Source organism: Euleptes europaea, chromosome 11 (assembly GCF_029931775.1).
Source record: "Euleptes europaea isolate rEulEur1 chromosome 11, rEulEur1.hap1, whole genome shotgun sequence".
NCBI lineage: Eukaryota > Metazoa > Chordata > Lepidosauria > Squamata > Sphaerodactylidae > Euleptes > Euleptes europaea.
In genome coordinates this window covers 55,468,650-55,494,672 of record NC_079322.1, presented here as the reverse complement: position 1 = coordinate 55,494,672, position 26,023 = coordinate 55,468,650, and the positions used below count along the sequence as shown (strand labels likewise).

Sequence of the window (26,023 nt, the reverse complement as noted above, 5' to 3'; positions counted from 1 at the left end):
ATATGGCTACTTTGGCAATTGGACTCTATGGCATTGAAGTCCATCCCCTCCCCCAAACTCTGCCGTATTCAGGCTGTGCCCCCAAAACCTCCCACCAGTAGTGAAGAAGGACCTGTAAACCCTAAGGATAAGGCAATAGTAGTAGTGGTGCACTTAATGGCAGGGGCCACCAGGGGCCATCTTGCCCAGGTTCCCTCATAATCTAGAAGCAGCCCTGTTCTTGAAGGGTGTGTTATACATGCTCAGAGAACTTTGGCCAATTGCCACTGAATGATCATTCAGTGGTGGCTATTTAAAAAACGTGACCGCATACACTTTCACTTGGTATATGTGAGGTAGCCCTTAGTGCCTGTAATCCAGAGAAGAAATCCCTGCTCAGACATCTTATCATTGCAAGAGAACTGTATAGGCAGAAGGATAGACCCGTAGGTAGGTAGGTGGCTATGCAGAATTTTACACAAAAGCATTTAAAAGTAAAGCAGAAGTCTGCTGCCAGTTAGGCTGAGGTCAAGATTGTCTAATACAACCTCAGGCAGGATATATTACCCAAGATGGAGGTTTAGTATATTTATGATGCAAGGCTTTGCTTTTAAAATCTATTTTTCTAGTTGTTGATGTTTTCCTTATGAGTAGTACTTTTGTTTGTTTTTTTGCTGGTGTGAGGTCCTAGCTAGACTTTCTAGCAGGGAGAGTCAGAGATCTGAGTGTGCTAATGAGAGCAAAGTTTGTTAGCATCCTCTGTTTTCTCCCCCTCCAATTTCTCCCAGTCAGTCCTTAATGCAGAAGGGCTAGAGCTCCCTCTGGAAACCACAGCTTCTGAATAATGTGCCCATCCTTCCCCGGGTATTACTGACTCTGATTAGGGTCTACAGAAATCAGAGGAGGGCAGATCCTACATGAATCAGCTTTCACGGGAGCATCAGACCCAACTTCTAGCCTGCTTCAGCAATCATATCATCTAGACTAGGACCAATTTTGGGGGGAGCCATGGTGGCTAGGCTCACTATTCTTAGCATGAATATCAGAGGCAAGCTGGATCACTACACCTAAGGCATGGTTCGGACAAGTGGCTGCTTTTATTTATCTGATAGTCTTTTCCTTTGCTGCTTAGATCCGGGATGGTGACACGGAAACATCTCCCTTGATCAACAAGTTGTGTAGAAATGTGTTGCCCTCCCCTGTTACTTCCAATAGTAACAACCTCTGGATCAAGTTTAAGTCAGACACATCTGTACAAAGGTCCAGCTTCAGGGCTGTTTATGAAGTCGGTAAGAGAATCTGAAGATCAGTGAACTCGTTTATTTCTTGGAGCCAACTGAACAAGTGTTTAACCTTTACCAGATGAACAAAGTGCCCTCCTTTATGCTGGGCAGACCTGGCTTTGTTTATTTTCTCACCTCGAACTTGTGTTGCATAAAAACTGGACTCTCTTATCAATTATGATTGACATCTCCCTACATCACATTATCTTAGATTGTTGTTTACATTAAGAACCCCGTAAAAAAATTATATTACCCTTAATCAGCAAACGGATGGCCCCTTATAGAACATCCACTTACCAATTCTTGCTGAACGACATTACAACTGATATTACGGTGAAGGTGGCAGAGTTTTTGGCAGAAGTTGTTAAGGTTAAGATTCAAGCTCAATTTTAATCTAGATATGTATTATCTGTTTATCTCTGACCTTGTGACCATCAATACTATGCCAATAAAGGTTATCTGATTCTGATTGGCATCTGACATCTGCTTTCATTGTCTCCATCTTTGGAAGTACGGATGCCAGCCTCCAGGTGGGATCTGGGAATCTCCCAGAATTACTGCTTATCTCCAGACTACATAAATCAATTCCCCTGGAGAAAATGGATGATTTGGAGGGTGGACTCTATGGCATTGTACCCCACTGAGTTCCCTGTCCTCCCCAGGCTCCATCCTCAAATCTCCAGGAGTTTTCCAACCTGGAGCTGGCAACCTTACCCCCACCCCCAGCCAGTGGCAGGGGGGACCTTGCAATCCTATTTGGAAGTAAGGTGGGTGGCAACCAGAAACAGGGCTGTTCCTGAATTGCCACCTCAGTGATGCAGTGCTGTCCATTCAGAGGTTAGTTTGGTGTGCAGCCTTCTAAACTTTAGGCACTAGGTGAAATTTCTTTGTCTGGGCCTATTTTTGTTGTGTTTTTGTTTGGACTACTCTTGCTGAAACTTTTACCACTGAAGCTGTTTAACTCTGTTATCTATCCCAGTTGAGGTTATTCATTGTGCCTATTTGTATCAGCTGTTTCATCGACTAAATTGATATTATTGATTCATTATTGATTATTTTTATTGTTCTTGTAATGTGGCCAATAAATCATCTAAGTTCTTAAAGTAATACCAATACATTTCTCTCTGCAGCTTGTGGGGGTCCCTTGTCTGGTGAAGGTGTCCTCAGATCTCCCTATTATCCCAGGGCAATCTCTCATGACAAGATCTGTGAGTGGGTCATCTCTCAGCCCGAAGGCAATGTCATCATTCTTAATTTCACTGACTTTCAGATTTATAATATCACAACCTGTGACTCAGATTATGTTCAGGTAAAAAAATACTTATTTATAATGAATTACATTTATAAATCCACAGATAACCTTTGCACACAACCAATGAAATTATTGTTTATACTTGGCCCACAATCCTAAACATATACTTCCTTGCAAGCAAATCCGTTTGAAGCCAGAGGGACTTTCGTTTGAAGAAATATTTTAAGGTTGACATGTGGAATCATTGTACATCTGGACTGGCTTATTGTAGAAACGGATAGTTTGTTTGGATTTTTTCCTTTGAGATACTGGAGGAGGACAGCTGCAGGTCTGAATATTCTGAGACTGTTTCTCAAAACGGATTGCCTTCCAGCTATGTTGCAACTCTGTAGATGTGGTTTCTGTAAACTTTGGGCTCGCTACAAAGATGGTGAAAGAAGTCCTTTGCAAACAATTCTCATGCAGAGAGACTGTGCTGTACAATGTCACCAGATGCTTGGGAAACCTGCTTTTGCAGAGTTCACGATCACAGAAAAACCAAAAGCCTTGCGTACAGGTGAACGTGTATCAGCTCTGTTCCTGCCTTTCAGTGAACACACAGAAAGTTGAGCGATTGCTTTTAGCCACTCCATACATTCAGTAAAGGTCTCAAGGTGGCTCTTGTCCCACACTTCAAAATATGGATATGAGGGTAGATCATAAGGGGATTGCATCTGTTATATGGAGATATATACACCAGCGTGGCGTAGTGGTTAAGAGCGGTGGGCTCTAATCTGGAGAACCAGGTTTGATTCCCCACTTCTCCACATGAGCGGTGGACTCTAATCTGGAGAACCGGGTTTTCCCCACTCCTCCACATGAAGCCTGCTTGGTGACCTTGGGCTAGTCACAGTTCTCTCCAAACTCTCTCGGCCCCACCTACCTCACAAGGCATCTGTTGTGGGGAGAGGAAGGGAAGGTTATAGTGAGCCAGTTTGAGACTAGTATAGAGTATGCTACTAAGTATAGACTTGTTCACACATGCAGGAGAATGAGGGAGCAGAGTTTTGAGGTGGTGGCAGGGCCGGATTTAGGTTTGATGAGGCCCTAAGCTATTGAAGGTAATGGGGCCCTTTATATGTCCAGCTGTCCTTTGTCAACAACAAATTGTCGTTGTTTTTTGTGTTGAATATATGCTATATGGTAATTTATGGACCTAATAGGTATCTAAAGCCATTTGCACATAACAAAATATGTATTTTATCAAAGTAATTGTTGAACTGAAATACAGTTAAGAAGAAGTATATTAATTTAAATTTTTGGGGGCCCCCAAGAGAGTGGGGCCCTAAGCTATAGCTTGTTTAGCTTATACGTAAATCCGGCACTGGGTGGTGGAATGAACTGCACCACTTCAGACTGCAGATGGTAGATTCCATCTTGGAATGATCTTTCACATAAAAGTGCCTATAAACAAGTAGAACAATAGCACAGCAGGTATGGTATCATCGAATCATAGAGTTGGAAGGGACCACCAGGGTCATCTAGTCCAACCCTCTGCACAGTGCAGGAAATTCACAACTACCTCCCCCCCAACACCCCCAGCAACCCCTACTCCATGCCCAGAAGATGGCCAAGATGCCGTCCCTCTCATGAACTGCCTAAGGTAATAGAATCAGCATTGCTGACAGATGGCTATCTAACCTTAAAAATCATCCAGGGAAGGAGAGCTTACCACCTCCTGAGGAAACCTGTTCCACTGAGGAACTGCCCTAACTGTTAGAAAATTCTTCCTAATGTCTAGACAGAAACTCTAGATAGAAAGGGGCTATCTCGTCTTTCTGCTTGCTGTGCAGATTTTTAACACAGAAAGACAATTCAAAATGTGATCCTCCCCCTGCCGTCTAAAATGGTGCATTCCGTTATATCAGCTCAGGATTCTACATCTCATTCTTCGGCATCGATAAGCTGTGTCTTAGTTGTTTGCACAGCCAGCTTACATGTATGGATATTTTCACACAGCTAATAGTAACCTTAAATCAGTTCCCTATGGGGAAGCCCAGAGCTGGTGATTGTGCTGTGTGCATTACCAAAACAAGACAACATGGAGATCACTGTGGGAGATAACATATAGAAGGCTGTTTTGCAGAGCCTGGAACGAACTCTTACATCCACCTGCTACCCAGTTACTTATCTGGGCATACACATGCTGCATAGTTTCTAGATACAGACAAGAGAACAATTCTGGAGCACCAGTTTATTGAACTAATTTAAGTCATGAGCTTTGTATGTGCTGTATGGTTTCAATGAAATATTATCCGTCATGCTGTTGATACAGATACTGATTTTTACCTTTCCAACCTTCAGATCAGAGATGGAAACAATGTGAATTCTCCTTCTTTGGGGAAATACTGTGGTGTCACTGCACCATCAATCATTCAGTCTACTCAGAACTACCTCTACGTAAAATTCCGAGCTTCCTCTGTTACCAACCTTGGCTTCATGGCTGAATACAAGCCTTTGGATGCAGGTAGAGGTTTTTTTTTCTCTTTCTCTACTTTGTCACTATGTTATCAAAGATCATATAATGAAGAAGAAGAAGAGTTGGTTTTTATATGCCGACTTTCTCTGCCACTTAAGGGAGAATAAAACCGGCTTACAATCACCTTCCCCTCCCCACAACAGACACCCTGTGAGGTACATGGGGCTGAGAGAGAGTGACTTGCCCAAGGTCACCCAGCTGGCTTCGTGTGCAGGAGTGGGGAAACAAATCTAGTTCACCAGATTAGCCTCCGCCGCTCATGTGGAGGAGTGGGGATTCAAACCCAGTTCTCCAGATCAGACTCCACTGCTCCAAACCACCGTTCTTAACCACTACACCATGCTGGCTCTCTGCCTTCCAGTGAAGGCACATTTAAATGTATGCTGGGATTACCAGTGGACTAAAATAAGTGATGCAATGTCTAATTAATACATTTAGGAATTTTAAAGAAATGGTATATTATAGTTTTAAAAGTCATGGTTTTTGAGGACTTATGAGCTGTCTCTATAGTTGTTTTTTTCTGCCTTGTTCAATGCACTGTGTTCCTGTGTTGTAGCATGTGGAGGGACTTTCACAGAACCCGATGGAACCATCTCAAGTCCTGGATATCCAGTCACCTACCCACATGGAGTGAAATGTAGATGGACCGTCTTAGTCCAGCCTGGTTATTTGATCCGTCTGACCATCGTGTCTTTTTACTTGGTTGGAATTTGATTACAATTGCAACAGAGATTACCTTGAAATTTATGACAACAGCACCATGACAAAGCTTGGCAGGTAAATATGCAGATTCCTAAAATCTATTGGAGTTGCCTGCCTTCACTATAAGCAGTGAGCTACCTAGACTGGGAGCTTCCATAAAATATGACCCATTTAAAGGTTCTTTTTAGCCCCTCCTTTCATGTCACACTGTGCCCCACTTCAGTCAACACCCAATCTCCAAATTTATTATAGCAATTCCATGCTCTCTTCCTTGATGTGTAATATAATTTATGAGCAGTACTGTTGTTGTGGAAGGGAAAGCATCAAGATATAGCCCGATCTTGTCAGATCTTGGAAGCTAAGCAGGGTCAGCCCTGGTTAGCATTTGGAAGGGAGACCACCAAGGAATACCAGGGTTGCTATATAGAGGAAGGCACTGGCAAACCACCTCTGTTAGTTTCTTGTCTTGAAAATCCCATAAGGGGTCACCATATAACACATCTGTTATTTATCATTGCCTTGGTACAGGTACTGTGGGAGGTCAATTCCACCATCTGTTACCAGTAGCGGCAACACTTTGATGTTGTATTTTGTAACAAATCGCAACACAGCCTCAGAGGGATTTTCGCTCAACTATGCTTCGCTGAATGCTTCTGGAGGTACAACAATATATTTGCTATATCCAGTGGGGACAGGGAATCCCCCACCTCTTCTTAGTGGCAATGGGATAACTTTTTAAAGAAATGGTGATCATGTCGACAGTGTGACCTCACTTCCAGGTAAAAGCCAAAGAGAAGTCCTAAATTCAACTTTGGAGAAATAATTTAGCTCCACTCCAGAAATTAAGTCCTTCCAGAAAAAAAAAATCACTGATCTCTGAAGAGCTCCAGAACTTGGGGTCAACGTGGAGAAGACCCTCTTTTGTGGACCAACCAGTGTCAACTTGTGCAAAGTCACCATATGTATCTTGAACTTGGGGCAAATTAATTTAGGCACAGGAGGTCCCTTATATATCCTAGTCCAAGGCGGTGGCTGGAAAGCATCTGCTATTACAACTGATATCCAGCCGATAGAGATCAGTTCACCTGGAGAAAATGGCCACTTTGACAATTGGTCTCTATGGTATTGAAGTCCCTCCCCTCCCCAAACCCCACCCTCCTCAAGCTCCGCCCCAATATCTCCAGGTATTTCCCAACCCGGAGCTGGCAATCCTAATTTACTCACATGTCTGCCCAGCCATCTGTGAAGCCATCTTTTCCCCTCCTTTTTTCCTCCTTACCTCACAGCTCTCTCTTGCTTGAAGTACTTTTCTTCCATTTCACTACTGGATGAAGCTGAACTGGGAGAAAAACTGCTTTAAACACTGGAGTGCAGTGAAGGAAGGGGGTGGTGGGCTTTCCTCGTTTGCACATACCGTTTTCTGTATTAAAAAAGACCTTGTCCTGCTTCAGCTGTGAACATGTGTCTCCCTTTCCCATGACACATTTCATTAAGTCAATTTCAGAATTGTCAATCTGTCAATCTTAAAATGGCTTCATAACGATTGGTTTGCCTCTTTCCTGATCATAACTTTTAAAGAAAATATTGAACTGAAAACATGTAGCCCTCTTTATTGCTCTTTTTAGCAGGTGAAGTCAGAAGTGATGACTGTCCTCTTGACTTTGGCACAGAGTTTTAAACCTTTAGTAACTTACGGTACTCATACTTCCTCCCATGGGGTTCCCAATCAGTCTCCACTCCAGACACTGGCTAGGCTGAGACAAGTTTAGATTTAGCGATACCCTCTCAGCCCTGTCCTGGGGTTTTGCTTACTGTAAGGCAGAGATTGTTTTGCAAGTACTCAGAAAGCTAACATGAAACCACTTATTCCTCATGGTTCTCACTCCTTCAGATTTATTTGGCATTTTTAATGGTGTATGAGTGAATTCCGTAGAGTAACATAAATCCCCACAGGGTACATATGGATTGCTTAGAATATCCTGTTACAAGGGGAATGCAGGGTGCTTTATGTTGAGCAAAACTATTGGTTCAATTAGCTCGGTGTTTTCTACTCTGGTTGGCACAGATTCTCCAGGATCTCAGTCATTCCCCAACATGTTCTATGAGATGCTTTAACTCTAGATGTGGTCTGTCACAGAGCTACTGCCCTTCATTTAAAGGAATATGGATATCGTATAACAGGGGCCAGCAGCCTTTTATAATCAAAGAGCCAAACTACGTCAAAATTTGGAGAGAGGGGAAGAGAGAGGGGGAGAGAGAGGGGGAGAGAGAGGGGGAGAGAGAGGGGGGGAGAGAGAGAGGGGGAGAGAGAGAGAGAGAGAGAGAGAGAGAGAGAGAGAGAGAGAGAGACAGAGAGAGAGAGAGAGAGAGAGACAGAGAGAGACAGAGACAGACAGACAGACAGACAGACAGACAGACAGACAGTGTAAGAAAGCCCATTTGCCAGGGCAAGTCATAGTCACAGGACTATCTGAGGCAGTTGCCCCAGACCCTGGCCCAGGGAGGGCCTCTGACCACCCATGGCCCTACCCCTCCCCGACAGAGGGGGAAAGAAGAAGAGCCACATGTGTGCCTCTCCCCCGCCCCCGAGATTTGGGCAGTAGCTAGACAAGTTGGCATTAGGGTTGCCAGGTCCCTCTTTGCCACTGGCAGGAGGTTTTTGGAGTGAAGCCTGAGGAAGGCAAGGTTTGGGAAGGGGAGAGATGTCAGTGCCATAGAGTCCAATGGCCAAAGCGACCATTTTCTCCAGGTGGACTCATCTCTATCGGCTGGAGATCAGTTGCAATAGCAGGAGATCTCAAGCTAGTACCGTACACCACAAACACCTGCCTGTCTTGCCTGGGGTGAGGGCCACCACATTCTTGAGTCTCGGGTGGCTCAGGAGGGAGGGGGCTGGTGGGAGGTGACAGTAATTCCAGGACCTCATCCTGGACTTTTGCCCAAGGTTCCCAATTCAATAAATCTGGCCCTGCCATTTACACAGCTGAAAATATACAGCTTAACATTACTTATAATTTACATGTGTTTTAATAATCTATAAAATTTCTGCAGTTCAAACCCTAGTTATTGCAAGTTCTTGATTAGGAAGCAATATGTATACACAGGGCACCCTGCATGGTTTTAGTGCGCTGGCACAAATCTCTACATGGTTGGAACTTGGATAACCAACAACTTTTTACCTCTGTCACTTCCTTTTCTGTAGCGCATCCTTAGGAGGCTCTTCAGTCTCATAAACATTTTCCCCTGCTGTTTACTTCACGTACTGGTTGCTCTAGCATACAACCTCTTCCTCCAATATACCTCAACATCAAGATTACGTTTCTTTTTTTAAAGAACCATATTTGATACTGTACCGAGCCATGTGTGACTCTAGAGCCATTGATTGCAAGCCCCTGGTTTAAAATGTCCGGTTACAAGTAGCGCATTGGGGTGACCTAGGAAAAGTAGCAAATTTAAGCAACCCTGAACAGTCATAACTTCAGGGGCAGATATGATCTTGCTCACTCCCTGGATTTTGAGTGGGCAAAGGCTGGCAATTAATGTCCCGCTTGGCAACGGCGTGGACCTCAAGCCATTGAAGCTGGATAGGACATTCAATTTGAATGTCTTGTTTCTAAACAAGCTTGCTTTTGAACTCCTTCACAAAGGATCTTTGTTTGCACTCCTTCTCTTTTCTGAGTTAGTAAAATTAAGTCAGTTAATTATGTTATCATGTGCCAGCACCAGCAGGGCTTCAAGTGCAGATAGTTTCTTCTGTTGCCTGTAAAAAGAATCTGTTTGGTAGGGATGCAGGGTGAGTTGGAGGCTTGGAGGAGGTGGCAAATATCAGGACAAAAGGAGCATGTGTAGTCTCAGGAAAATGTCAAATCTCTTTTGACAGTGAGGGATCACATTAAAAAGGGGGGAAAGTGCATGTGATAAAAGACTCTTCATTTGGATTTTAAAAGAAAGATTTTGGCAAAGCATAAATCTAATACTTTTTGGGAGGGAAATGTCCCAACTTAATTTTTTTTCCAAGTTGCACAAGGGTGCATGAGAAAAGAGATGGCAAAATGGTGTTTTCATGTTCTGTTCCCTCTCTGCAGGCTTTCTGTTTTGTTTTCTGCCTTCTCCTTCCAAGCATATGATACTCCTTTAGACTGTTTGTACTTGAATCAGAACTTGCAGTCTGCATACACAAAAAAGTTGTACATGACCATTAAGTACAAATGTGCTCTTCTCAACTGAAATTCATATATTAAAAATATGAATTGGAGCACCAGTTTCGCCAATTTTTTAATTAATAAAAAATCAGGACATTAATCAACGTGTTTGCGACAAAGGAAACCACTCATAATTTATAACTTATACGTCTCCCAATTCACATAAATAGCATTTAGTCCAGTTGCTGGATGCCTTGATACCAGCAAGAGCCAATTGGAAAAGTTCAAAACGGAGCAATTACTGTAATGGTGCTGGATGGATTTGCATGAAAGGAAACTAGCCAAGCAGGCTGTTTAGTATTTAGTCATCTGTATTTAATCTCTTCTGGACAGAGTGTAGTTCTAACCAAAGTGGGTGTATTAAGCAATAGCCAGATCACTTTTTAGATTTCTCAGTCCCTCATTGAATACTATAGGAGAATCATGGCTGAACAGGCCATTTTAATCAGTAGTTAATTGATTTCGTCCAGTGGGAGCCTCAACCATATTTTTTCTCAATTATTTGCACATTTTACTGGAAGGAATTAGAAGAAGAAAAGCTGGTTTTTATACCCCGCTTTTTTTCTACCTTTAAGGAGTCTCAAAGCAGTTTAAAATCGCCATCCCTTCCCCTCCCCACAACAGACACCTTATGAGGTAGGTGGGGATGAGAGAGTTCGGAGAGAATTGTAACTAGTCCAAAGTCACCCAGCAGGCTTCATGTGGAGGAGTGGGGAACTGAACCCGGTTCTTCAGATTTGAGTCCACCGCTCTTAACCATTACACCAATTATTAGATTAAGTGTTTGTAAAGGACAATATAAGGAGCATTAAGCACTCTTTTTGTAACATTAAATTTCAAAAAATGTGTGTTGTAGCTACACTGGAAGGCCTTTTAGTAATGTAGCAGGAGGTTGCCCCTTTAAGAGCAGGAGTTAAGTGACATGTGAGAGTCACAGACCCTCATTACTTCTGCCATTGTGATTCCTTTGACTGGTCATTAGCCATTAATGAGTGGCCAAGGCCTAGCCGGGCCCTCTAAGCTTCAGTATTGGAGGGCAATAATGAAAGGCTTTGCCTCCACTGACATCTAATTGGCCACTCTGTGAGACATAGGCTTGCCAACCTCCAGGTAGTAGCTGGAGATCTTCTGCTATTACAACTGATCTCCAGCTAATAGCGATCAGTTCACCTGGAGAAAATGGCTGCTTTGTCAATTTGACTCTATGGCATTGAAGTCCCTCCCCAAACCCCGCCTTCTTCAGGCTCTGCCCCAAAAACCTCCTGCTAGGGACCTGGCAACCCTAATGAGACAAGAAGAATGGACATTTGGTGTGACCCAGCATGGCTGCATTTATGTTCTAAGCAGGAAAGAAAACAAAAGCCAGACATAATTATTAGCAATATTTGCTGCCAAATTAAACTAAGAGGTTTTCATACCTAGTCTGCACAATGTTTACAGAGAGGGAACCAGGTGAGCCACCCAGGGGAGGGCATCCAAGAGCAATAGGGCAGCAGTCAGAAAGAGGACAGTTCCACAAACCCTTAGTGCTGGGGTTGCCAACCTCCAGGAGGTGGCTAGAGATCTCCCGCTATTACATCTGATCTCCAGGCAATAGAAATCAGTTCACCTGGAGAAAATGGTGGCTTTGGAAGGTAGACTGTATGGCATTATACCCCATTCAGTAGTTGTGAGTTTCCTGCATTGTGCAGGTGGTTGGACTAGATGACCCTGGTGGTCCCTTCCAACTCTATGATTCTATGATTGAAGTCCCTCCCCTACTCAAACCGAGTCCTCTTCAGATTCCATCCCCAAAATCTCCAGGTATTTTCCCAACCCAGAGCTGGCAACCCTATTTAGTGCAGACTATAGAGTAAAATGGTATACTAAGTAATGTCAAGATTAATATAAGAAATCTTACATGGATCCTGGGTTTGGGTGTTATGCGGGAGCTTTAGCAAGATTATTTTTCGCCCAATGGACAATGAAAAATAGTTTGCTGTTAATTGCAGAGCTTTTCCCCATTTCTTTGTGTTCTATGAAGATGTTATCAGTGTGGCTTTATTTCCAATGACACCTGAATGCTGTGTTCTATTCCCTTTCAAGTATGTTCACATGACTACACAGAAGCTACCGGTGTGATATCATCTCCAAATTACCCTAACCACTACCCAAACAGAATGACGTGCATATACAGGATCACTGTGAGGAACAACAAACAGATTGCTTTGCGCTTCACCAATTTCTCTTTGGAGAGTGCAGGTTGTAAAGGGGATTATGTAGAAATCAGGCAAGTGTATTTATTCTTTGTATCTTTGTAGTAATATTTGAAAGATTTAAAAAGAACTGTATGGCAGAGAGACACACTGTATGAACACACATGAAATTTCCTTTTACTAAGAATATATGACAGCAGGTTTACCAAAGCTGAACTGGTTACCTGTTTGCTTTCAGATCCAAGTCAAGGTGCTGGGTTTGACTTTTAAAACCCTTTACTGTCTGAGTCCCTCATACTTTTGGGACTGCCTCTCCCCGTATGAGCCTGGGTGAACCTTAAGATTCTCACAACAAGGTTTAGTTTCTTTTCCCTCATTAATGGGAGGGACTGCCAGGCAGAAATATTTTCTATGGTGGCCTCATCTTTATGGAATGGGCAGCCAGTTGAAGAAAGGGGTGACTCTTTTCTCAGCCGTTTTAGGTGGTAGTGTAAGGCTGTATTGCTTAGGTTGAGTTTTTTCCTGACTTGTTTTTAATGGAGTTTAATGGTGTTGATGTTTTACTGTGCCAGGTTTCTGGCTGGCTTTAAGTTAATATCATAAACCAGTTTGGTCCAGGAAAAGCAATGTAGAAATATAGTAAATAAATAAATGCCACATCATTTTCTCCCCAGTTTAGTTAAATATTATCTCCTCTGGCTGGCAGTGACTTTCCAGGGACTCAGTGGTGTCCTTTCCAGAACTTCTACCTGTGTTCCTTTTAATTGGAGATACCAGATATTGAACCCAAGAACTTGTGCAGGCAAAATATATGCCATTTCACTACAGTACAGTCCTGAAATATCATCTGGTCAGGCCCCTTAATTGAAGATAGGATTTTATCTATCTAAACATTTTTTACCCTGTTTGCTTACATAAAGGTAAGGTAAAGGTCCCCTGCGCAAACACCGGGTCATTCCTGACCCATGGGGTGACGTCACATCCCGACGTTTACTAGGCAGACTTTTGTTTTACGGGGTGGTTTGCAAGTGCCTTCCCCAGTCATCTTCCCTTTACCCCCAGCAAGCTGGGTACTCATTTTACCAACCTCGGAAGGATGGAAGGCTGAGTCAACCTTGAGCCGGCTACCTGAAACCGACTTCCGTCGGGATCGAACTCAGGTCGTGAGCAGAGCTTTTGACTGCAGTACTACAGCTTAACACTGCGCCATGGGGCTCCTTTGTTTGCTTACATAGCATAGACTAAAACTCAGGATGACACACAGATGTGGACAGAACAGCTGATGTATACACTGGTGAGGGGTCTGGAGACCAAGTCCTATGAGGAAAGGTTGAAGGAGCTGGGTATGTTTAGCCTGAAGAGGAGAAGACTGAGAGGGGATATGATAACCATGTTCAAATACTTGAGGGGCTTTCATATAGAGGATGGTGCTGAGTTGTTTTCTGTTGCCCAAGAAGGTCGGACCAGAACCAACGGGTTGAAATTAAATCAAAAGAGTTTCCGTCTAGATATTAGGAAGAATTTTCTAACAGTTAGAGCGGTTCCTCAGTGGAACAGGCTTCCTCGGGAGGTGGTAAGCTCTCCTTCCCTGGAGGTTTTTAAGAAGAGGTTAGATGGCCATCTGTCAGCAATGCTGATTCTGTGACCTTAGGCAGATGATGAGACGGAGGGCATCTTGGCCATCTTCTGGTCACTAGGGGTGTGTGTGTGTGGGGGGAAGGTAGTTGTGAATTTCCTGCATTGTGTAGGGGGTTAGTCTTGATGACCCTGGTGGTCCCTTCCAACTCTATGATTCTATGGACAAAATGTCCATGAAGGCATATGCTAGCTTAAAATTTGTCAGTCTTTAAAGTGCCTGAACCATTCCTATTTATTGATACTCCAAGAGAATTGAATACCTATCGCTCTGGAACTAATAAAGGTAGTTGGTGCTGATTCATAGAAGCATCTCCAGTGGTGGACATGGGCAGAAGAATGATCTCAGTGCACAGTGAAACAGTCAGACAATTACTTTGCCTGCTTCTGTGAAATATAATTAAGTTTTAAATCTCTGTGTACTTTCTGATTACAGAGATGGTGGTTATGAGACCTCACCTTTACGTGGGAAATACTGTGGAAATACATTGCCTCCAATGACCATCTCCCATAGTAACAAACTATGGATAAAGTTTGTAAGTGATGTATTTGTCACCCGCACTGGATTTTCAGCTTACTGGGATGGAACGTCAACAGGTAAAATCATGCCAAACATAGAATGTCATTACTCTGATTGGACGTAGGAATGAAGGTTATTAGGTTTTTCCTAACTTGCCCCCCCCCCCCAACAGTATAAAAGTCAGTGATGCATAGTGGTTAGAATTTTGGGCTAAGATCTGGCACACCAGGTTCAAATCCATATTCTGCCATGAAGGCATGTTCCCTTCCCACTTATGCTGCTGCTGCCAGACTCCAAGATGGTGTTTCTTGGAGCCATTCAGCAGCAGCATGTGTATGTGAGGCTGCTCCCATGTGTCTCCACTGGCCCACGCAGTAGCAGCACATGTGGGGCAGGGACTCAAAGGGGGCTACATCTGTAAAATGGCACTGATAATCTCATGGATATAAATTATATAACAATGCATGTTCCTTGGGGTGAATTAGTATAATTAGAAACTCTAAACCAGGGATGTCAAACATACGGCCTGGGAACCAGATCCAGCCCCTTGAGAGCTCTTATTGAGCCTGCAAGCCAGCCACCACCACCACCCATTCTCGATCTGGGCTGGCAAGTCATGGCCCAACCCAACCCCACCCAACCCAACCCAACCATGTTATATCCGGCCCTCATAACAAATGAGTTCAACATCCATGCTCTAATCATTTCTGATAGAAAATGAAATCTGTTATGAAGGAATGTTCCTACATTAAAAAGTTGTTTCAATAGTTACTAACTGTTGGGGGAAAACAGATGTTGGCCAGTACAGATTTTGCATTTTTTTTTCAGGTTGTGGAGGAACGCTTACAACTTCTTCTGGAATCTTCATGTCTCCCAACTACCCTATGCCCTACCACCACAATGCCGAATGCTACTGGCTGCTGCAGCCAAGTCACGGAAGCCCCTTGGAAATCCAGTTTGATCAATTCCATCTAGAGTCTCACACAAGATGTCAATATGATTACCTTGAGGTATGTAGAGTAAATGTATTCTACCTCACTAAAGCTTGAGATCAAGCCCCGTGACGCAGAGTGGTAAGCTGCAGTACTCTGGCCCAAGCTCTGCTCATGACCTGAGTTCAATCCCAACAGAAGTTGGTTTCAGGTAGCTGGCTCAAGGTTGACTCAGCCTTCCATCCTTCCTAGGTCAGTAAAATGAGTACCCAGCTTGCTGGGGGTAAAGGGAAGATGACTGGGGAAGGCACTTGCAAACCACCCCGTAAACAAAGTCCGCCTAGGAAACATCAGGATGTGACGTCACCCCATGGGTCAGGAATGACCTGGTGCTTGCACAGGGGACCTTTACCCTTTTAAGGCTTGTGATCATAGTATTGTCACATGAAGGAGCTTCTATAGATATAAAAAACAGTTGGGTCATCCAAGGAACACTTCTCAAAGCCTTTTTTCTACACACAAGTAGAGCCAATGCTGACATGCCTGTGGAGAAGTGTGCTGTATGAACTTTATACACAGAGATATCTGGAGGACCCTGCTTTCATTTTGGTTGGAAAAATGTCACTTCAAGCAATCATGGGAAAGTGAGTTTTCCCATGAATCTTGGATGCAGCTATTTTAGCCTATGGAGATTTTTTTCAAGGAGCTCTAGGGGGCATTTTTTGTGATCGACTCACCAAATTCACATGGTGGCTGCAAGGGACTCTCCTTGGATGGACACAGAAGTTTGGTAAAGTTTGTGTCATGGGGTACAATTTTATGGGCCCCCAAAAGGGTTGCCCCCATCCTCCATAGGAAACCATTGTAAAGTTTACTTTACTCTGTGAATTTGGAGACTCAGCCTTGAAAAATGCCCCCCAGAACTCCTTCAAAAAAATTGAAAAATGTAAATAAAGCCGAATATCTATTTACTGCTACGGGTATTTGGCTTATTTCAGTCCCCCCCACCCCCACAAATAGGGACCAATAAACCCGAATTTTACCAGAAAACAATGCACAGCCCTACTGGGTATTGATCCTGGAATTCCTTGGTGGTCTCCCATCCAAATACTAACCAGGCCCTACCCTGTTTAGCTTCCAAGATTTGATGAGATCAGGCTAGCCTGGGCTATCCAGGTCAGTGTGGGGGGACCAACCATGTCAACTACTAATTTCCCTTGCTGGGCACCTGGCACTTCCCTTGCTGGGCACCTGGCACTCCAGCTGGCAGCTGCAACCCTCCCCCATTGCTTCATGTACACAACATATTTCTCTACATGCATGTGCGTCCACAGGTATCTGAGAATGGGTTGAAATTGAACCACTGTGTCTGCTTTAGAATAGCTAGATTCAAGTCCAGTAGCACCTTAGCGACCAACAAGATTTTCAGGGTATGAGCTTTCAAGGTTCAAAGTTCCTTTCATCAGATACTGCTTTGTGTCTTTGACCTAAGGCTTTGCCTTTTGAATTTAATTTTGAGAGAGAGCTGTTCTGTATAAGAATTGTGATATTAAGATCTAAGGGGAGATGAAAGGAAGTCAATGGGAGATTTGCGCATCAGGCTGCTAGTAATATGTTTTAATGAATTAGAAGAACAAAGGAACAGTAGTGAGTTGCCTGAGAAGAACTCCACTGTTCAAACATCCATATTCCAAATGTTATATAAATGGCCTGGATTTTTTTTTTTAAATAATCAGAATTTAGCATTTTTACCCCTTAGTGAATAAGTCCACAAAAACATGGCTATCAAAATTAGGGGTGCGCATTTGGATACCCCCGAGCTGAAAATATACCAGAAAAATACTTCATCAGTATTTGGGGGGCATATTTGGCATTCCAAATATAACTGGGAATTTTTGGAGGTACTGAAAAAATGGTCCCAAAAATCCCAGAAATATTTGGGATTTTCTGGGAAGATTAAGAGCCAGCATTTGCACTCTCACAGGGACTGTTTTTTCCTCCCCCCCCCCGCTTTATTTTTGTGTCTGCAGGGGTTCTATGGGCTTGCCAGGCTGCTTGTGTCAATTTCAAGTGTCAATGTCAGCTATAAGAGGTTTTTTTTTCTTTGCCCGAGTTGCTTTGTGCCCCTTTACGGTTTTTACAGCATTACTCGGTGGACCCCTTGCTTGAGTGGTGGTCCGCTTATGGCCCTCAGAGCCTGGAGAGGTCTAGCCAGCAGAGCCTCCTTGGCCTCAGACCACTCTGAGGGGGAAGCAGAGCTAAGCTCTCCCTCAGAGTCCACTAGGGTTCAGGTTTACAGAGTGCGCCTGACCTTGGCCTCAACCCCAGCTGGCTTTATGTAGGGTTGGGCCCTGTAACTCCGTCCCTCCTCCCTCCAATCCCTCTTCCCCGGAAGTTTCAAAAGGTTCTGGCTGGGCTTTCCTCAGCCCCAAGCCTGCCTTGTTAACCTCCTTTCCTCCCCCTCAGCCCCGCCCTGAATGCGCCTGCCCATCAATCAGCTGTCCGGTGGGCTGATCCGGTGCCTGGAAGAGTGGCCAGTCATGCGACTCTCCTCGCCCGGTGGCGCCAGCCTCCCCTCGGCCCTCTTCCCTGACGGCTCTCTCCTGGGAAGGGACCTGGTCTGGGTTCCATTGGACCAGTTCTGCGGGAAAGAGAGGAGGCTGCGCATGAGCGGCTGAGCCTAGTTTGTTGGTTGCTGCCTGAATTGTCGGTTGCCTGGTTTGTCAGTTGCCTGGTTTGTTGGTTGCCACCGCCCTTGGAGCTGGGAGTGGTGGCAAGCCCCAGTACTTCCTCATTCTGGGTGGCATTGCTTGGCCCGTCTTGTGTGATGGCAGAGTTGCTGTGCCTGGTGCATGTGGCGGCGTCTGCCACCGCCCCTCTTCCAGCTCCCTCAGAGGTCCAGGTAGGTCTTGGAACAGGGAGAGGGCCCCCAGGACCCCAAGAAGGGGCCGTTGCAGGACAGCTCATTGCTTGGATTTGTTCTGCTGTGGATTCACATTAGTTCAGTTGATCTTGCACTACCAAAATGGCACTGGGTTCTGCTGGGCATTCTGCACATTGATATTTGTTCTGTTGGGCTTGCAACTCTCTCTCTCACACACACACCCCAATTTGTTTTGCCATCTATGATTCTCTGGATTCACATTGGTCTTGTTGATCTTGCACTGCCACATTGGCACTGGGTTCTGCTGGGCATTCTGTACATTGCCATTTGTTCTGTTGGGTTTGCAAAAGTCCCCCCTCCCTTCAGTTTCTACTGCAGAGACTCTCTGGTTTGACATTAGTCCTGTTGGGCTTGCACTGCTGCGGTGGCCCTGGGTTCCTCTGGGCATCTGCACACTGTGGTTGGTTCTGCTGGGCTTGCAGAAGTGGCTGCCCTGTGCTTAAGATTGTTGTGCTGGGCTTCTGTGGATTGCCCTTGGTTGTAAAAGAATCCTGCTGGGATTCTCTAGTCTGACATTGGTTTGGTTGGGCTTGGACTGCCACATTGGCCCTGGGATCTGCTAGGCTTCTGTAGATTGCCCTTGGTTCTTCCAGCAGACATTGGACAGTATCTTGAATAACGAGGTATTCTTCAGGTGGTCATTTGTGCATAGAAGTTATGCAATGGCAAATTGACTCCCATTTGTCTACTTTTTCCATAACAACATTTCCAATATGATATGTGTGGTCAATTGAGCAGTCAGCAGTGAAATTTTATCAGGATCTTTTTATTTGCATGTATCTGCAGGTCTATGATGGCAACAGTACCAATGCTAAGAAGCTGGGTAAATTTTGTGGAAATCTGATTCCACCCACAATCCGCTCTACTGGGGATAGTTTGTATGTAAAACTAAGGTCAGATGTTTCTTTAGGAGGTGGAGGTTTCCTTGCTCATTATAAGCAAAGTAAGTACCAACAATGCACCATAGAACCTCTGTGCACATATTCTTACTACACTATTTCCTGCTCAAGTTCAAAGGTTCCTTCCAATTTAATCATGAGTAGACTTTTGTATGTGGAATTGTACCAAGATCCAGATTTATACCAGACAGATGTAAACATGAGTTGCAGTGTAACATGTGGATGGGAGGCAGACTAATTTAATGTTCTTCCCTCTCTCCACAGAGCACAGGATGACATAAATGGGGTCATAGGGCTGCCAGTTCTCGCAGCGTGTTATAGTGGTTAAGAGTGGTGGACTCTAATCTGGTGAACCGGGTTTGTTTTACCCGCTCCTCCACAAGAAGCCTGCTGGGTGAGCTCAGGCTAGTCATAGTTCTCACCGAACTCTCTCTGCCCCACCTACCTCACAAGGTGTCTGTTGTGGAGAGAGGGAGGTGATTGTAAGCTGCTTTGAGACTCCTTAAAGGTAGAGAAAAGCAGGGTATAAAAACCAACTCTTCTTCTTCCCCCCGCTCTGATGAGAACCAGTCCCCTGATGCCACTCAGTAGTCGGTACGACAGTCTAGGATACTTCCAAAACCCACATAGGGATCCAGCCTTACTAGCTGAAGGTCAGTGACATAATATGTGTCAGACTAGGTCAGGGGTTCGCAACCTTTTTGAGCCCTTGAGAACCTTAGGAAATCTGACACAGGGTGATGGGTCCAGATACAAAATGGGTGCTGCGGGAGGCAGAGCCAACCACAAAATGTCAGGAAGTGAGGTCATACATAATTCTAATAGTAGCTCTTCAGCATTTCAAGTAGAAGCTTTGTTTAGCAAGATTACTTTTTAAATGAACATATTGTTTAAAAATGTTTTCTTGCATATACACAGCTTACCTTCGGTCACACAGTGAAGACCTTTGTGCTGTGGTGGCAGCTGCTGCCAAAGCAACATTTTGTAAAGATCTGCTCAGCCAATCAGATCTTCAATGGCCAGTCAGAAGACCTGCTGGCCAAAAGCTCCATCTGGCCCCACCCTCTTTCTAAAAACAATTGGTGGGAACCATGTAGGGTCTCGGTGGGTGCCATGGCTCCCATGGGCACCATGTTGGGGACCACTGGGCTAGGTATTTATTAATGTGGCTCTATTAAAGAAAGACAAGGCAAACACAATGCATAATTTGTTTAACTATTTTATTAAGAAAGATGTACAATGAATCTTAAACATGGAAGTCCCTCTGCCTAACCATGAATGATTGCCTCCTTACCAAAGCTATGGAACCAGCCCTAGCCTACCACATAGAGGATGCGAAGGAAGCATCTCGTGATCTGTGCATACTGGAAATGTGCTGGAGAACTATAAGTCACAGTACTCAGTATAATACTTATAAAAATCCCACTCCAACATTTTGAGGGAAAGTTCTTCAATATCTACATCTGAACTTCCCAGTAATGGGCAAAAGGAAACTCTTGTATGTAATTCATTTTGATAATGTTAAACCACAGAGCCAGAAGTGTTTTCCTTGTGTTTCTTTTCAGCAAAATATAACCAATTATATTTTAGAGTCTACTTTCCCTAAATCTTCATGAAGTCTTGTTTAAATCTACATTTCACATTCATTAAATAAACTGTAAAGTGGTTTCATGCGTATTCAGAGATTGAAGTCACGTTATAACCATTCATTTAAGGTGGAGTATGATTATTTCTTTGATTTCAACGCGATTATCCTGGAAAGGAAGGTTGAGAAAGAGGAAGGGTTTCTAAACCTCATGTTCCTAACTGAAATGAAATATCACATTAAGGTGGAACTGGATATTGCGACACATGTGTGCAGAAATATAAATGCCAGGGTTTCATGGAAGGTATAATGGAAATGTAAGGCTGGGGGCATTCTGGTGATCACATGATCACAGTCATCAAGCACTCAACATGCACATGAGAATCAACCCTAATAATGTGCTGAACTCTAGTCATTCTTGGTTGCTCTTCTTATAGGCAGTTTCAGACCCTCTTAGAACTATACTCCCTTCAAGGTTCAATTCATGTTTCTCTATCATTTTTTTTGTAAAGTTCCAAAATGCAGAAGAAGGAGGAGGAGGTTTTTATAAGCTGACTTTCTCTACCATTTAAGGAAGAATCTAACTTGCTTACAATCACCTTTTCCTCCCGCTCATGTGGAGGACTGGGGAATCAAACCCGGCTCTCCAGATTAGAGTCCACCACTCCAAACCACCACTCTTAACCACTACACCACATTGGCTCTCTGAGTACAATATGGAATTACAGATTCACTGTGATACATCTGGGCCCCAACAACATTAGTGTTGGTTATTAATCTCTTGCCTTGAAAACCCTACTGAATTGCCATAAATCGGCTGTAACTTGACGGCACTTTGCACACACCCACTGATACTACGGACTGATATACTGAATATGTAGAATGGAAAACTATATCAGAATTATAACTGGATTTTTTTCCCCTCAAGTTTGCCAGGGAGTTGTAATAGCTAACCGTAGCTGGGGCATTTTGGAGAGTTTAAACTATCCCAGTAACTATCCTGCAAATGCTTATTGCAACTGGACCATCCAAGGGACATCTGGAAACACCCTCAACTACAGCTTTCCGGCACTGAGTGTGAAGGGAGGCACCAACTGTGAACGTGACAATGTAAAGGTATGACAAATGATTTCCTTGTTGTTACATAATGTAGGAGCTGAACAGCACAAAGTGAACAAGAGTGAGTCAAAGTGGAACTCTGTGTTCCACTACGGATCATGAAAAGGGGAAGCATTATCATTTGATACAAGCCCAGTAAGCTATGAGCCATTTAATTTCACACTTCTTGCAGAAGCCCAGGATCGGCACGTATCAGTTTAGGTGCATGAAAGACATAATATGGCATGGCAAGCACATAAAGTGTAAAGACAAAATGTGCATCTCAAAATGTGCATCATTTTGGTTCTCCAATACATATCCCCAAATCTAGGGATATTTGTGTTTCCCTTTGCACTTTCTATATTTATTCCAGCCTTAAAATACATAGAAATAAAGAAGTTAGGGAGCCATTGTGCCACTGAGTATCTTATATGTACATGCATTGTTTTTTTGTATCTTAAGCTTTTGAGCTATGAAATAAAAACATGATGTTACAAAGGGACTAATTTTTCCATCAGCATAATGTTCTGTAATAATTAAAGTTCAAAGAGCAGGTGCAGTTTGGCCAGAAATTAATTCCATCACTACGTTTTAGCAAAGAATCCTTAAATAGGGTTGCCCGGTTTTGGGTATAAACAAGTCATGGAAAGAGGGCTTATATGGACTGATGCCATACTGCTGAGAAAGTGAGTGTAAATCTTTCCCCATGCTATTTCCATGATCAAAAATGCCCCTCGCACATTAAACCCAGGAGAAGAAAAGGATAGTTTCCTGTATTGTGTATGTGTCTGTGTTTATTAAAATGTTTGTACCTCACTTTTCTATACATAGGGACCCAAAACAGCTTACAGCAAGTTTTAAAAATGCAGTATAAACAAACCAACAACAAATAAAACCACAACAAACAAACAACAAAACTACCCCTTTGGTGAATCCTGGATTCAGTGTAGGGTTGCCAACCTCCAGGTACTTGTAGAAAAAATAGACACCACTGTACTGATACTACAAAGTTAGGAAATTAGTACAGGAGCAAAACTATGTATAACAAAGTGCAAAAATGTTTTATGAGCTACCACATAACATCATACATAGTGACAATCTATCATCAAACAGTCAAAATCCATAGTTCATGGCATATCCTGGTACATTTCTTCCATATCCTGGTACATTTCTTCCAAAGTATGCATAAAGCAATATCCAGCTGGTATCTTCAAAATGTGAAATCACAGTAGAAAGGGGATACGGCCATTTCAAAATTATTCTGTTCAGTTCTTCCTCAGTCCCCTAAATAATCAATCCTATATTATTCCAGCTTCAATCATTCATAACTGCATTCTAACATTCCGGATAGTTGCCAAGTTCCACGTAGGGATACAGACAAATGTAGCTAGTACCTCCAGGTACTAGCTGGAGATCTCCTGCTATTTACAACTGATCTCCAGCCTATAGAGATCACCTGAAGAAAATGGCCGCTTTGGCAATTGGACTCTATGGCATTGAAGTCCCTCCCCTCCCCAAACCACGCCCTCCTCAGGGTCCGCCCCCAAAACCTCCCGCTGGTAGCGAAGAAGGACCTGGCAACCCTGATTCAGTGTCTGGCTCATCTAAAGGGCTAACAGCCAAAGTGGTAAGAGCCTACACCTCTGGCCATGCTCAAGCTTTATACCTGCAAGAGAATAGAAACAGCAAATGCTCAGCAAAGATATTACAACTTGTAAGGAAATTCATCCTGCTTCTTCCCAACCTCAGTGCATGGGGGGGGGCTTGCCCCCGGTGGGGGTCTGGCAACTCTACCCTATTCCAATCCATGGCCCTACCCCACAGTGCTTTTTGCAGCTAAATTACATGTTGTGGGATTTTTGTGTACAGCTTGGCCCTACGTGCAGCTTGTCCCTCACATCTAGAAACTGTCATACATGCCTACAAGCATCAATTACTGCACCACATTCATTGTAGGGCTGCCTCTGATAACTCTTCAGAAGCCTCAGTGAAAAAACTGGTTAAATCACTAGAAGCTGGTGACATTACTTATCCAGGGCATAGCTTAACCACAGATCCCTGCCTTCGCCTTGTGAAGATTTTCAGTGGGAGGGAAAAATGGCCAACTAATTTGCAAGTTGAGGCCTGCTTTGTGAGGCCCAATGCTCCTAACAGCAGAAGTACTTCAGATCCTGAAGTGCTTCAGATCCTGAAATAGTTAATATGTTTTAGATCAGGCAGGCTGAAAGCAGAACTAAAAACCACACTGGTAATGAAAACTGGTGCAAGAGTGAGATGGCCTCTAATTACAACAACCCTCAGATGACTAACTGCTTCAAGGGCTTCAAGATGCAACCATAGAATGGGTTTTCTCCTAGATTTGCAGAGCCTCAGATGACTAATCATTTATTTTTAGTTGCATATTTCCTCAGCTGCCACACCCTGTCAGCTCAGAGCAATGTGACTTTTTTTGTGCTCCAAGAAGGCTGTTAAATACAACTATGCAACTGTCAGGTATCAATACATCTAATTCAGTTGCTCCCACGTTTTGTGTTTACAAGCAGGACCTGAGAAATAAGTATTGATGAATCTCAAAAATAAGAGCCTTGATGCTTCAAGTTCAAATACCAAACCAGCTGCAGAATGCAATTCCTTTAATCCCGTACACGTATACACCAAAACACTCCCTAGCTCTTTTTTCTCAGAGTACCCTTTGTCCTGCCAAACCAGTAGAAAGTTTGGAATGCATTACTGAATGGACTTTAGACATTCCAAAATAATGGGCTGGATCAAGGAATGGTTCTGTTGCAAACGCTGCCGGACCCAAGAGCTGATTTTTCTTCCCAGACAGCTACTGAATGAACCTTTGTGCCTGTTGCTTCATAGTTCCTAGCCAGCTCTGCTGGCGCCCCATCCATAAAGTTCCCAGAATTTTCAGGAGGGATCCATCCCTTCTGCTCTGGAGCAGTAGTAATAGACATAGCAATGCAAGACAACTTTTATTTCATTGTTCAACTTTGCAAGTGTGAGAGAAAATGATTGGACAATGTCTATTTAAATGCACTAGGAAATGAGAAGAGGAGGAGACTAATAGTGCAATCCTAAACAGAGTCCCACCTTTCTTAATCCACTGAAATCCCTAGAAAAGTGGAACTCTACTTAGGATTGCACTGTTAGATGGTAATGTTGTTACCTCCTTTATGGCAAAATTCCCATGTTCTTTTGCACCTGAATAGTGAGCAGAAGATGAACAGCTGTGGTTTCAATGACATGAAAATATAATAATGGATAAAACCAGGCAGACTTGGAAAGATTAAACATACCTCCCAACCAGGCTCTTATCTGAATTGTGGCTGTGGGTGCCCGAAATGTAGCTTTTAAAAGCTCAGGATGATTCACAAGTCTCATCTGAGAACTATCATCTACATATTGGTGGTAACTGAGGCTAGATCTTTGGACGATGTCTCCCAGATGCTTTACATAGATGTTGAAAAGCATGGGGGATGATAGAACTTTATGGAATCCCAAAGGCATTCCATCCCAAGGGATGGAGCAGCAGTTCCCCCTGTGGAGTCTTGGTATCCATGCAAGTGTAAACCCCAGCAAGTAGTGATCCATTCATGACAAACCCCCCATCTTCAGATTATCTTCTTTCTGCCCAGAGAACACCCGATCAAGAGAGTGACCTGCCCAGTGTGTGGGGCCTATTATTTCCTGAGAGAAGCCCATGATAGTCATGGAGACCACGCAATCCTGAGCTGCTCCTAGTCCCCCAAAACAACCAGCCTAGGAGTCTTCAACTCCATTTCCAAGACCACCTCCACCAGCTCAGGCAGGGAGATGGTTGGGCAGCAGGGTGGGTTGGTACACCAACAGAATCCCAATCCTGTCTTGCAAAACTCTTCTTCTTCTAGAACTCCTAGTGGTATGTGAAAGAATTTCCATCACCAAGTCCCTCACCATGATGTCTCTTATTGGACAGTGCGGTATCTCTATGTAACAGTTTTAGCTGCTAAATCAGATGCAGTGGATTTTTACACTTGAACATTTGCACCAGATTCAGGATGCTTTTCAGTTGATTTTGGATACAGTCTGAGACCACTTATACTGAAAACAGCTGGGCTATTATGACCTCATTGGTTTAACAATAGTTAGACGATGGGGGTGTATCTCACATTGTATGTGTTCTAATCAACCTCTTCCTCTGAGTATGATCTCATGTTCCCCAACTGGGTATACCCATACGGTTACAAATACTGATTAGGACACAAGCCATCATATTCAGTTCCTGTACCTTAGC

At 43.6% G+C, this 26,023-nt stretch overlaps 1 protein-coding gene across 1 annotated transcript in view; it reads left to right on the top strand.

Moving 5' to 3' along the window:
- CUBN (cubilin) overlaps positions 1-26,023 on the top strand; it is a 157,887-nt gene that overhangs the window by 32,435 nt on the left and 99,429 nt on the right. Inside the window, 11 exon segments of the mRNA XM_056857098.1 lie at positions 1,112-1,268; positions 2,393-2,571; positions 4,858-5,020; positions 5,589-5,734; positions 5,736-5,809; positions 6,263-6,393; positions 12,022-12,205; positions 14,203-14,363; positions 15,115-15,296; positions 18,949-19,105; positions 21,575-21,762. Of these exon segments, the coding sequence (XP_056713076.1) occupies positions 1,112-1,268; positions 2,393-2,571; positions 4,858-5,020; positions 5,589-5,734; positions 5,736-5,809; positions 6,263-6,393; positions 12,022-12,205; positions 14,203-14,363; positions 15,115-15,296; positions 18,949-19,105; positions 21,575-21,762 (1,722 nt within the window).